Source organism: Manis javanica, chromosome 1 (assembly GCF_040802235.1).
Source record: "Manis javanica isolate MJ-LG chromosome 1, MJ_LKY, whole genome shotgun sequence".
Classification (NCBI taxonomy): domain Eukaryota; kingdom Metazoa; phylum Chordata; class Mammalia; order Pholidota; family Manidae; genus Manis; species Manis javanica.
Genome location: NC_133156.1, coordinates 164898530 through 164911906, shown reverse-complemented (window position 1 = coordinate 164911906; position 13377 = coordinate 164898530). Strand labels below are relative to the sequence as shown.

The window sequence follows — 13377 nt, the reverse complement described above, 5'->3', positions numbered from 1 at the left end:
TCTCAGTCTTAGAGGGAAGACATTCAATCTTGCACCACGTGAATAATGTTAACTGTAGGCTTTTTGTAGATACATGTTGTCAAGTTGAGGAAGTTGTCTTGCATCCCTAATTTGCTGAGTGTTATTATTGTGAATGGATGTTGAATTTTGTCAAATGCTTTTTCTACATCAATTGGTTATGATCACGTGTTTTTTCTCCTTTAGATCATTATTATGGCGAATTATATTGATTTATTTTCAAATATTGAATCAGACTTTCATTCCAGAAAACCCCATTTGGTGTGGTATATTATTATTTTTATACATCAATGGATTCAATTTGTTAATGTTTTGTTGAGGATTTTTGTGTTTGTGTTCATAAGGAATATTGGTTAGGACTATTCAGGTTATCTTTTTCACCTTGGCTAACTGGGTAGTTTGTGACTTTTAAGGGATCGGTGCATTTCATCAAAGTTATTGAATTTGTGTGCAAGACTTGTTCATATTTCCTTTTTATCCTTTTAATGTCTGGAAAGCCTATACTTATTTCCCCTGTTTCATTCCTGATATTGGTAGTCCTGTGCTGTAGTTAAACATCTGCAAACACTTGCTTCACGTATTTCTTCCAGTGTTCAAGTTGTTTGTGGTGGAAAGTCTGACACTCACTATCCCATCAAAACTGAAAGCAAAAGTCGAAGCAGTAGGTTTTATTCTTTTTTTAAAGTGAGGTATAATTTATATACAAGATGCACAGATGTTAAATGTTCAGTTCAGTAAGTTTTGATGATTATTTACATCCTTTTAACTACCACCTGCTATACTGCTTTCTATCACCTTACATTAAGTGTTGCCTGTTCTAGAATTTTATATAAATGGAACCAGAGAGTATGAACTCTTTCCTGTCTGGCTTCTTTGTTCAGCATACTTTTGAGATGCATCCATGTTATTGCATTAATTAGTAATTCATTCCTTTTTAAAATGCAGTATAGTATTCCATTCTGTGACTGTGCCACAGTTCTAGTCTCCTGTTGATTGTTGGGGTAATTTCCAGTTTAGGACTGTCATAAAAGCTGCTATGACTTTTCTGGTACAAGTCTTTTTGTGGACATATGTCTTTATTTATCCCAGGCAAACAGGTCATAAGGTTGATGTATGCTTACATGTATAGGAAACTGCCAAGCAGTTCTCTGAAGTGGTTATACCATTTTACACTTAGGTTAGTGCTGTATGAGAGTTCCAGTTGCTCCACACCTTCACCAGTATTTGGTGTTGTCAGTGTTTTGAAATGGTAGGTCACTGAGTATTTTGCTTTTTGTATCAGAACATTTGCATTTCTTTGATGATTAATGCTATGAACTATCTTTTCCTGTGCTTATTGCCCATTTGTGTATCTTCTTTTGTGAAATTTTTCTGGTTTTTAGACTTTTTAAGAACTGAGTTATTGGTCTCATTCTTGGTTAATTTTTAGGAGTTTCTTTATATATTCTGGAATTGAGTCTTTTGTCAGATATATGTACTGAAGACATGTTTTCCCAGTATATGATTTGCCTATTTAGTTACTTGATAACTTTATTGTTACTTCCTCTATATTTGTCTATTTTCACTTTCATTGATTTCTACTCTTATTTTTGTTATGTCCTTTCTTCTAACGACTTTGAGTTTGATTTGATGTTGTTTTTCTAGATTCTGAAAAGTTTAGATCTAGATGTTTATATCATTGGCTTTATACCTAATTTCTTTTCTAATAAAGGAATTTAAAGCTGAAAGCTTCCCTCACAGCTTTCCCTGCATCCAGAAAATTTTGATATGTGTGTTTTCATTATCATTCATTACAAAATATTTCAAAATTCTCCTTACAATTTTTCTTCTCTGGCCTATGAGTTAATTAAGAAGTGTGTTGTCTAATTTCTAAATATTTGGAGTTTTTTAGATATCTTACTGTTTAGGATTTTTATTTAATAGTCAATCTTCCATCATCTGGTATGTCTTGGTAACCACAGGATGTGCTCTTGAAAAAAATGTGGCCTCTATAGAGTTGTTGGGCATAGAGTTCTATAAATATTAATTAGGTCAAGTTGGTTGATAGTGTTTTTCAAGTCCTTTACATCTTTACATGTATCATTTACTGGAAAAGGACGTTAAAAGCTTCAGCTGTGCTGGCGGCTTATCTGCTTCTCCCATTAGTTCTGAATTTTTTGCTTCCAGTGTTGTTGTTTTTTTTTTTTTTTGAGAGGGCATCTCTCATATTTATTGATAAAATGGTTGTTAACAATGATAAAATTCTCTATAGGGGAGTCAATGCTCAATGCACAATCATTAATCCACCCCAAGCCTAATTCTCGTCAGTCTCCAATCTTCTGAAGCATAATGAACAAGTTCTTACATGGTGAACAAATTCTTACATAGTGAATAAATTCTTGCATGGTGAACAGTACAAGGGCAGTCATCACAGAAACTTTCGGTTTTGATCACGCATTATGAACTATAAACAATCAGGTCAAATATGAATATTCGTTTGATTTTTATACTTGATTTATATGTGGCTCCCACATTTCTCCCTTTATTATTATCATTATTATTATTATTTTTTTAATAAAATGCTGAAGTGGTTGGTAGATGCAAGATAAAGGTAGAAAACATAGTTTAGTGCTGTAAGAGGGCAAATGTAGATGATCAGGTGTGTGCCTGTAGACTATGTGTTAATCCAAGCTAGACAAGGGCAGCAAAACATCCACGGATGCAGAAGATTTCTCTCAAAACAGGGGGGGGTGAGGTTCTAAGCCTCACCTCTGTTGATCCCCAATTTCTCACCTGATGGCCCCCCTGTGAGTGTGCCTGTCTTAGGTTGTTCCTCCCTTGAGGAATCTTACCCGTCTCTGGCTAACCAGTCATCTTCCGGGGCCATACAGGGAAATGTAAAGTTGGTGAGAGAGAAGCCATATTGTTTGAAAAGCTTAGCTTTTTACTTCTTTGCAGATTTATGCCCTGTGGCTTCTATGCCCAGCATTTGTCTTGAGGTATCTTTACCACTTGGAGGAATAATGATACTTGGTAAATTCGATATGAGGCATGAATTCTATTTAAGGGTTGTAATTAGGAAGGAAGAAGAAAAGCTATAGAGGTAGCAGGCGGAAGAAAACATGGGAAGATTGATTATTTCTTTGACATATCTTCTTGTAGAGTAACTTAAGCATGTATAGGTTTTAAACTACTAATTAAATTGTGCACACATATTAACATAATAGGAATACAGTTACATAACCAAAGCAGATCTATAATTACCAGCTATCTCCAGTGAAGCCAAGAAAACCAGTTAGGCACCCTAGGCATTTGTGAAAATTTGTCTATGATATGATGGATATTGTCCAACTGTACATGAGCAGTCTGAGAGAAATCAGACAAATTAAAACAACCCATTCCTGGGAACTGTTCACATCCCATATGTTCTTTTAACAGTAGATAGTCTGTAGTTGTAAGATTTTGGAGCACTACAACTTGCACTTCTCATAATTCTTGGTTGAGTTCCAACAGTATAGATCCAGTCAAACTTGTAGTTTTACTGTATGCACAGGCCAGCTTAGATATCTCCTTCTTCATTCCAATGGCAAGTCCAGGAACCGGTGGGATGAATGCAGCTACAACTGCAGCATCACCTGGATCTTTGTTGAGGCTTTTTGATGATCATCTTCTGGTATGACTCTTCCAGAGAGTGCTGATGTTGGAAGTTCTTCTTCATATCGTATCTTAGTTCATTTTCTGGGTAGCCAAATTAGGCTTTGATCCTCTGTATAAACACAAACAGACCCTTTGCCCACACTTTGATATGCCCTTTATACCATTGTGTAGAACCCATTGGAGGTCACCACACAGGAACTGCTTTTTTTTTTTTTAAGAGAAAGGAATATCAGAAAAGTGTACCTCCATAGCCGATCATCTGACACCCTTTAAGTGATCAAAATTAAGGATATTTAAAGCATGCATTAATTGTTGATTTACAGTTAGTTTTATCCTATCAGGGTGTAATGCCCCTTTTCTTTCTTTCTTTTCCTTTTTTTTTTTTGTTATCTTTAAACTACACTTACATGAAGAATAGGCTCTCCCCCATACCAGGTCCCCCCTATAAACCCCTTTACAGTCACTGTCCATCAGCATAGCAAAATGTTGTAGAATCACTACTTGTCTTCTCTGTGTTGTACAGCCCTCCCCTTTCTCCCACCCCCCCATGCATGCTAATCTTAATACCCCTCTTCATCTCCCCGCCCCCTTATCCCTCCCTACCTACCCATCCTCCCTAGGCCCTTTCACTTTGGTACCTGTTAGTCCATTCTTGGGTTCTGTGATTCCGCTGCTGTTTTGTTCCTTCAGATTTTCCTTTGTTCTTATACTCCACAGATGAGTGAAATCATTTGGTATTTCTCTTTCTCTGCTTGGCTTATTTCACTGAGCATAATACCCTCCAGGTCCATCCATGTTGCTGCAAATGGTAGGATTTGCCCTCTTCTTATGCCCTCTTCTTATGCCATTGTGTATATGTACCACATCTTCTTTATCCATTCATCTACCGATGGACATTTAGGTTGCTTCCAATTCTTGGCTATTGTAAATAGTGCTGCAATAAACATAGGGGTGCATCTGTCTTTCTCAAACTTGATTGCTGCGTTCTTAGGGTAAATTCCTAGGAGTGGAATTCCTGGGTCAAATGGTAAGTCTGTTTTGAGCATTTTGATGAACCTCCGTACTGCTTTCCACAATGGTTGAACTAATTTGCATTCCCACCAGCAGTGTAGGAGGGCTCCCCTTTCTCCACAGCCTCGCCAACATTTGTTGTTGTTTGTCTTTTGGATGGCAGCCGTCCTTACTGGTGTGAGGTGATACCTCATTGTAGTTTTAATTTGCATTTCTCAGATAATTAGTGATGTGGAGCATCTTTTCATGTGTCTGTTGGCCATCTGTATTTCTTTTTTGGAGAACTGTTCAGTTCCTCTGCCCATTTTTTAATTGATTATTTGATTTTTCTTTGTTGAGGCGTGTGAGCTCTTTATATTTTGAACATCAAGCCTTTATCGGATCTGTCATTTACAAATATATTCTCCCATACTTTAGGGTTCCTTTTTGTTCTATTGATGGTGTCTTTTGCTGTACAGAAGCTTTTCAGCTTAATATAGTCCCACTTGTTCATTTTTGCTGTTGTTTTCCTTGCCCGGGGAGATATGTTCAAGAAGAGGTCACTCATGTTTATGTCTAAGAGGTTTTTGCCTATGTTTTTTTCCACGAGTTTAATGGTTTCGACTTACATTCAGGTCTTTGATCCATTTTGAATTTACTTTTGTATATGGGGTTAGACAATGGTCCAGTTTTATTCTCCTACATGTAGCTGTCCAGTTTTGCCAGCACCATCTGTTGAAGAGACTGTCATTTTGCCATTGTATGTCCATGGCTCCTTTATCAAATATTAATTGACCATATATGTTTGGGTTAATGTCTGGAGTCTCTAGTCTGTTCCACTGGTCTGTGGCTCTGTTCTTGTGCCAGTACCAAATTGTCTTGATTACTGTGGCTTTATAGTAGAGCTTGAAGTTGGGGAGTGAGATCCCCCCTACTTTATTCTTTTTTCTCAGGATTGCTTTGGCTATTCGGAATCTTTGGTGTTTCCACATGAATTTTTTAATTATTTGTTCCAGTTCATTGAAGAATGTTGCTGGTAATTTTATAGGGGTTGCATCCTTCTAGTGTTTTAAAGCTGCTCCTAGGTGTATGTATATATTTCAGATTGCTCTGTCTTCTTGATGAATCAATCCTGTATCATTATAAAATGTCCCTCTTTATCTCTAGTAGTACTCTTTATCTTGAAGCCTATTTTTTCTGTTATTAATACAGCCTCACCATGTTTCTTAGCCTTTTTCCATGCTTTTACTTTAAATGTTTGTGTTTTTGTATTAAGGGTATCCTTTCTGTAAATAGCATATAGTTGGGACTTGCTTTTTCATCCATTCTGAAATGTCTGCCTCTTAACTGAAGTAAACACCTTATTTTTAACATCCATTCATGCTGTTCTAACATATGTATTTCTAACCCACTGTGTGGTTCTACCTCACGTGACCCCCCGTATTCTGCCCACCTATCCTGCCTGTGATAGACCCCTGGGACACCTCCAACTCCCCCATCAAAACTGCTATTGCCATGAACATCTATGTACAGGTCTCCTTAACCGGGTGAGATTCTGGAAGTTCACCCAGAGTGGAACTGCTGGCTTGCAAGGTTTGCCTATACTCAATTTGACTAAGGATTGCCAGATTGAACAGTATGTCCTCATGGTGATGGGAATAATCTACAAGGTAGGAAAAAGGATGATGAGGAAAGAGTGGGGAGAATTACTGCAGCCACATGCTTGAGTAAGTGGGAAAGGCCGGGCCCCACTGCACGTGGGGAAGGGTTGGCATTAGCCACGAGCAGGGACAGTTCATCCCAGAGGAGGGAAGCAGATGTTTGGGCCAGAGGCAGGTAGATGGGTAGATGTGGTGGTGAAGATGGGAAAATTGTCTTCTGTGGCTTCTGTTTATCAGTGACATAGGAAGGAACCTGAGGGTAAGGACAGGGGGAGGCACTGGAAGTGTGAAGAGAAGGAAGGTGTGAAACAGCTGTCCTGGAGGCTAGGAGCCTGGTTGCAGGACATGTAGGTAGGGTGCTCGGGAGCTTAGTGAGGGGGCAGGGCCCCCAACCCCCCATCCCGTGCTAGCCCTGAGTGGGCAAACAGCTGTGCAGACAGCCATGGACACACCCTTCCTGGGTGCAGGGGAGGCCACGAGCCGAGCCAGTGTGGCAGGGACTGTGCTTCCCATCTCAGAGGGAAGCTTTAGAATGACAAGACAAAGCAAAATAATTATAAAACTCAGCAACATGTAGGATGTAGTGCTTTTGTATCCGTAGCTTTATTTTGTGTTGCAAAAGTGGTGCATGCCATACCAAATCAGGAAAATGTAAAAAATAAATAAAATCATAAAATAAAGATCGCCTGAAATCCACCTCCCCCCAGGAATAGCTATGGTTAGTTAACATTTTGATGTGTTGTTATTAAAGAAAAGGTCTGGTCCCTGCCCTTCAGGTCCTTGCCCTCTGACCTTCTACCCAAATGTGAATGATACCCTCATACCATATGCAGTAAAGCAGTGTGTTAGGCTGGATGGTCCAAGACAGGGGCCTGCCCCATTCCTCGGGGAAGTCAGGGAGGGCTGTATGGAGGGAAGTGGTCCTGGAATTGGGTCTTGACAGCCAAGGCAACCCATCTGGCTGCCTTTTTGCCTCGTTCCTCCCCTTGTTCAGTATCTCTCCAGAGCAAGACCAGCTCCCACCCCACATCCCACTGTGTAGCTGAGGGGCTGGGCACCCTTGGGGAAGGGTGAGGCAGAAGAGCTGTGTGAGGAGCAGGTGGCAGAGCAGCCATAGCCTCTGAGTGCGCGGTTCCACCGTTTGTGCAGTGCACAGCCTGTGCGGCCACACATGGCAGACCTGAAAGGCGTGTCCCTCCACCCCAACCTCTGCCATGGTCTGGTGCCCACACTCGAACAAGATGGAGGAGCTGGGCCACTTGTCCCACCCTCCCGGGTCTGTGTCCCTTCCAGACAGCAGCGACAGTGAGCTGGAGCTGTCCACGGTGCGCCACCAGCCAGAAGGGCTGGACCAGCTGCAGGCACAGACCAGGTTCACCAGGAAGGAACTGCAGTCCCTCTACAGGGGCTTCAAGAATGTGAGTTTTCCCATCCCCCCAGGAGAGGCCCCGACCCACCCAACCTCCTGTCCCTGTCTCCAGGCAGGAGAGACCCTAGAAACTTCTCCATGGCACAGTAAATATGCCACGGGTCTTTAAGGAGTTTATGTTTTGTGGGAGAACTGTCTGGGGGTCCTAGAGTCCTAGAATCAGTATTCTGGAGGCACCACGCTCTTCTCTGTGAGTCTCCAATGCTGGCACAGGGAAGGAGAGTATGGAGGGACCAGCCAATCGCTCCCACCTGCCCACCACCAGGTGTCCCCTAGCCTGGGGCCCAGAGGAGCCCAGTGGTGCCTCGGGCAGCAGGGATCCCTCAGCGGGAGGAGGGAGGCCAAGCCCTGTGAAGTTGGGGTGTGGGGTTGGGGCTGGCTGAGGTCGCTGAGGGGTGGCTCCCTGCTGCAGGAGTGTCCCACAGGCCTGGTGGATGAAGACACCTTCAAACTCATTTACTCGCAGTTCTTCCCCCAGGGAGGTGAGTCCCAGGCCAGGCCCTCCTGGCTCTTCCCAAAGCCCCGGCTGTGGTCCCTCTGGCAGCTCTGCAGACGGTGGGTGTCCCTTTCATGGGGAGGAGACCCTCACCTCTATTACCTTCCGGAGGCCTGGTGCTGCCTCTGTGCTATCGGAAGGGGAGGACTCTGGCCCAGGACACAGCGGGAACACTGGGAGGGGGGCTCCCTGGGGTGGGGCTCAGGCTGCCAGGCAGACCCAACACATGCTGGCCCTGGCCCTTGCTCTTCCCAGATGCCACCACCTACGCACACTTCCTCTTCAATGCCTTCGATGCAGACGGGAATGGGGCCATCCGCTTTGAGGTAGGTCCCTGATGACCCTGCCCATGTCTCCTGCCTCTGTGTCCTGTGAGGGAGCATCCTGCCCTGGTGTCACCCTCTCAGGGTTGTTCAGAGGCTCAGATGTGGTCCCTGAGTGTAAAGGGTCTGGAATGCCACCCAGAGAGTGAGGGGACCGGGGCTTGGCTGGCGCAGGGCCTAATCATGGTGTTGGTGAAATCTCATTTTGCCATCTGCTCCCCCTGCTCTCAGCCTTTTCTTCCATCCCAGCCCAGCCCAGCCAAGGTTGCTGAGATACACCGAGGTGGTCACCACCTAACAGGAATTTGCATTTGGAAAGGGGACATGATTAAACTTGGGTGTCTGTGCTAATGGTGGTTTTTCAGGCACCCAGCCCCAGAATTTACCCCTTACCAGAAAATGAGTGGAGCATCCCAGCCTGACTGGGCTCTGGGGTCAGCCCAGCTGGGCGCTGGGGTTCCCCGCTGTGAGGACAGAAGCCTCCCCCCAGGACACCTGCCCCCTGGAGGGCCTTGCCCAGGCTCTGTGCACTGTGGGCTCCACCAGGTCTGGCCACATGGGATCATTTGAAAGAGGCCCCATCTGTGGAGCCCAGGCCCCTAAAAATAGCTGCAGGCGAAAAGCTGAAACCTCTTTGGAGAGGGAAACCTTGCTGAGAGCCAGGCTTGATCGATAACCACCCCTCTCAGCTTCCAGGGCCAAGGGCGGCTGACAGGAAGACAGCAGAGCAAGCCGGCCAGGGCAGAAAGCCCCTTGACGAGCTGGGGTGTAATAATAACCTGTCGGTAATGCTGCTCAGTTTATTTTTATGCCTCCAGCCAGCCTGCCACACAGACATGACGACAGCGTGGGGCGGCCTGAGGCCTGGCCTTGCTCTGTGACCACAGGGGCCCCACCCTCTCCTGGCCACACTTCTGGCACTAATGCATGTGCAAATGTACAGTGTTATCATCTTTTTTCAGTAATACCTGTGCACAGTAGAAAAGTCCAGTTGCTACAAAGGTCAACAGGAAAAATTCATTGTCCTCCCCTGTGACCCATCTCTTGTGTATCCTTCAAGAGGCACCAGGGACTTCTGCAAAGAAAGTGTGAGAAGGAATCGTGTGATGCACCCCACCAGGGCTTAGTTGGATGGCTTTTCTTATTTAGACATCAGATGATCAAAGAGCTCAGCTGGCTGGCTGGGTTCAGGGGTCAGGAAGGTCTCGGCCACCCTGCTGTGGTCATTGCTTTCACTCCCCAGAGGGAGGGGGCTTGTGGTCCCTTTAAGGTGGTAGGTGGGGGGTCTTTGTGCATGTGTATGAGGGGGTTGCTGTCAGTGGCTGGGTGGGGGGTGCTGGTGCGGAAGCCCCTCTACTAGGCACCCGCTCAGAAGGTTGTTGGTGTCCCGCATCACCCCAGGCCTGCCTTGTGCTTCTCTGCTGTGAAATTAATTCCTGTGGTTTCATGGGCCATGTTTGTTTACCTTGAGGACCCTCTCAGTTGATTTCTGTCTTCCGCTCTAGGAAGGCTTTTTCAGGAAGAGAGGAGGGCATGTATTTCCCCAGTGATCTTCCAACCCGCAGGGCCTAGTTCTGGGTGCTGGTGGGCAGAAGGAAATGCCTCCAAGCCTGTCATCACACCCTCCACTCCTGCCTTCTGGACTTGGGGTCACCTGAGGGCAAGCCAGTAGTCTCGCAGGGGACATCCCCACCACCCCTCTCCTAGTACCATCACTAGGATAGGCACACACACTTAGGGACACTGAACGGGGACATTCCTTGGCTGGGCTGACTATGAGGGCCTCTACACGGTAGGTCCAGGTTATGAAGACAAGATGGGAGCAGCCGGTGCCCTCCCACGGGAGACGGGATTCCTGTGGGGACTCACCGGACCCTGCTGCTCCCGTGGGACTACATGCCTTTGCCTAACAGGAAAGCCTGTCAGAGCCCAGCGACACCATTTCTGGATACCTCCACCCTTCACCTCCTACCTAACTCGGGCACAAGCTCCCGCGCCTACCAGCCCCTGACCTTGGGCATGTAAGAACCAGCCCTTTGCTTCTCCTTTACTATATTTTCATTCTGTTCAGAGACAAGACATTAAGAGCACAGTAGATTTACAGGGTGTGCTTTGGAAAAACAGCACTTAACCACCCACACACACACACCCGAGGAAGCAACCACCTTCTCTTATTTTAGCCCATTCAGTATGTTTCCACACCTCCCAAGAGCACAAGCGTGCTCCCTCCTGAGTGCCCAGGTTTAGAGGCTGCTTATTGGCTCTCTGCAGCTGTAGATGCTGCCTATTGGCTCTGTGGTTTTAGAGGCTGCCTATTGGCTCTATGGCACGGTGATGAGGAATGGGCCTCCCATGTGCACACACACCTGTCCCATCCCCTGGCTTCACCGGACTGTTGGATACAGTCGGACAAGGACTCACAGTTGATGTGGGTTTGATTGCCAGCTGAGTCTCGCAGGAAACTCTGATTATGTTTTCCTTTCCTGTACACACTGTTTTGCCGACAGTAAGCCTGATTTGTCATCTGCCTGGTGTCTGTGATGCCATCATTAATTCACTGTAGGCCCTTCTGTAGTAGTCTGAGCGGGCCTCTCCAGGAGGACGCCTCCCCAGCCTCCAACAGGCTCCATCACCCATCAGGAGTGGGGGCCCTCCAGGGACCCCTTCCCCATCCCCTGGTTGGGTCTCCTGGTTCTGGATTACCCCTTTCAGAGGAAAGGCAAGGAAGAAGTTCTTGCTTTACTCTCTCTTTTCAGGGGCATATCTACCAGCACTTCCTACAGAAGAGTACTGGGAAGTAACTGGGAAGAGCCTTCACATGTCTGAAAGCAACTTCCTTCTGTTCTCACTCTTTCTTGATATGTTGGTTGGGAGCAGAGCTGGGGTGGAAAGTTGTCCTCCAGAATAGTGGCCGCATCACTCCACTGGCTTCCTGCCCACCATGGGTCTGTCAAAAGGCAAAGCCTGCTGAATCCTGACCCTGTGTACTGGATCTGATTTTGTTTTTTCTGTTTTGGTCTGTTTTTGTTCTAGAAGCTTGTAGGGTCCTCTCTTGGCACCCTATTTAATGAAATGTCATCACCATATGTGCCTGCAGGCTGTTTCCATGCTTCGTGCTACGCCTGGGCAGGACCTGGACACTCACAGCCTCCTACCCTGGGAAATCATTGCGTCTGTGACATGCTTCCCGTCATTTCCTCTAGTTCTTTCTGGAGCTCCTGGTGTTCAAGGGTTGGTCCCTCTGGAGTAAACCTGTCATTTTCCTTTTTCATATTTTCCAGCTCTTTGCCTTTTCACGCTACTTGATGGAAGATTCCACTTGCTTTTCCAACCCTTCTTCTGCGTCTGTTGTTTTGTTTTTTTTAATATTTAATTCCCAAGAGCTTTCTTGTTCTCAATTATTCCTTTTTTATTGCATCCTGTTCTTATTTTAAGGACTCCAGATTTGTACTCTCTGAGTCTAATTGTTTTTAAGGTTTTTTTCTCCCTGAATAATTTCTGTTTCTTTCTAATTGTTTTTCTCTTTCCTTTTATCTTTCTCTCTCATGGCACAGGCTTTCTCAGATCCAGAAACTCTAACCTTTGAGTGGGGACCAAGCCTGTTGATGCATGGCTGGGCACACAGCCTGCCACCCTCCACCCCTGCTTCTGGGACAGCCCTTCTCTGCTCCCTTCTTTCCCAGTAGTCTGGGAGCACCCCAGGGAGCAGGGAGGGCTTAACATGCAGACCTTCCAGGAAGTGGAGAGAAACACTTGCTTTCCACCAGCTGTTATCACAAAGCAGTTAGTTTTCACATAGAAGTTGTTTGGGCACTCACGTCTTGTCACATTAGTGATAAGTTATCTGTCACATCTCAGAGGTGATTGCAACACACGGGTATGTCATGACCCCAGAGTTAAGCGCTGTCAAGTTAGCTTTTAAGCTATAAGATTTCAAGCACCTTGACATACAGATGCTTGGTAAACTAAAAATAGAGCATTCCCCTTTATTAAAAGAGCATTCCCAAGCTTCTCTATCAGCAGCAATGCATTAAATGGCTCTAGGGCACCATGTATTTGAATGTTTTTATTTGGGAAGATCAGCTCCATGCACCATGCCATCCCCACCACACACTCGCACACATACCACATACATGCACACACACACATACACACACACCACGTGCCCCTGCAACACACCCACACCCACACATACATACCACATGCCCCCCAACACACACACACACACACACACACACACATGCTCACATACATATTCACACACTCACACATGGTCACACACTGTGTAGACCTAATGGATCCCATCTGCCTGCTCTGAAATGGCAGCTTCTCACCTATAAAGGTGTGAATTTCAGTGGAAGCCACGCAGCAAACTGGAAATAGAATCTGGGCATTGGATTGTCAGTTGTCACTCTCCCCTTCCTCCTCAGGACTTTGTGGTCGGCCTCTCTATCCTCCTGCGAGGAACAGTGCATGAGAAGCTCAAGTGGGCCTTTAACCTCTATGACATTAACAAGGATGGCTACATCACCAAAGAGGTACAGGGTGGCTGGGGGCGGTGGCCCGTCTGCTCCTCCTCATCCCACTCCGCACCCCAGACCCCAGCCTCTCTCCTCCCTCCTGCTGCCCTGGCTGTCCTGTTTCCCCTCCCCCTTCAGAGATGTGACTCTCCACCTGGCCCTGGAGGGGATGGCCAACCAGGGGGCCCTCTTCCTCTCCCAGGCTCTCGGTCCTGGACTCCAGGGTGCAGGGGGCATGGAGCCTGTGTGCTCTCCACCAGACGTCTCAGCCCAGCTCAACAAGTTTTCTCGGATCACCCTTTCT

The 13377-nt window shown here is 45.9% G+C and overlaps 1 protein-coding gene across 9 annotated transcripts in view; it reads left to right on the top strand.

Annotated features, from left to right (window-relative positions):
* KCNIP3 (potassium voltage-gated channel interacting protein 3) overlaps nt 1-13377 on the top strand; it is a 78304-nt gene that overhangs the window by 61161 nt on the left and 3766 nt on the right. For 7 of the 9 annotated variants that reach the window (XM_036994660.2, XM_017659785.3, XM_036994659.2 and 4 more), the window contains 4 exons: nt 7599-7723; nt 8147-8216; nt 8486-8556; nt 12984-13091. In XM_036994660.2, coding sequence (XP_036850555.1) covers nt 7599-7723; nt 8147-8216; nt 8486-8556; nt 12984-13091 — 374 coding nt within the window. Of the gene's footprint in view, nt 1-7598; nt 7724-8146; nt 8290-8485; nt 8557-12983; nt 13092-13377 lie in introns of all 9 variants that reach the window. The other 2 variants (XM_073240568.1, XM_073240561.1) reach the window with 1 other exon arrangement.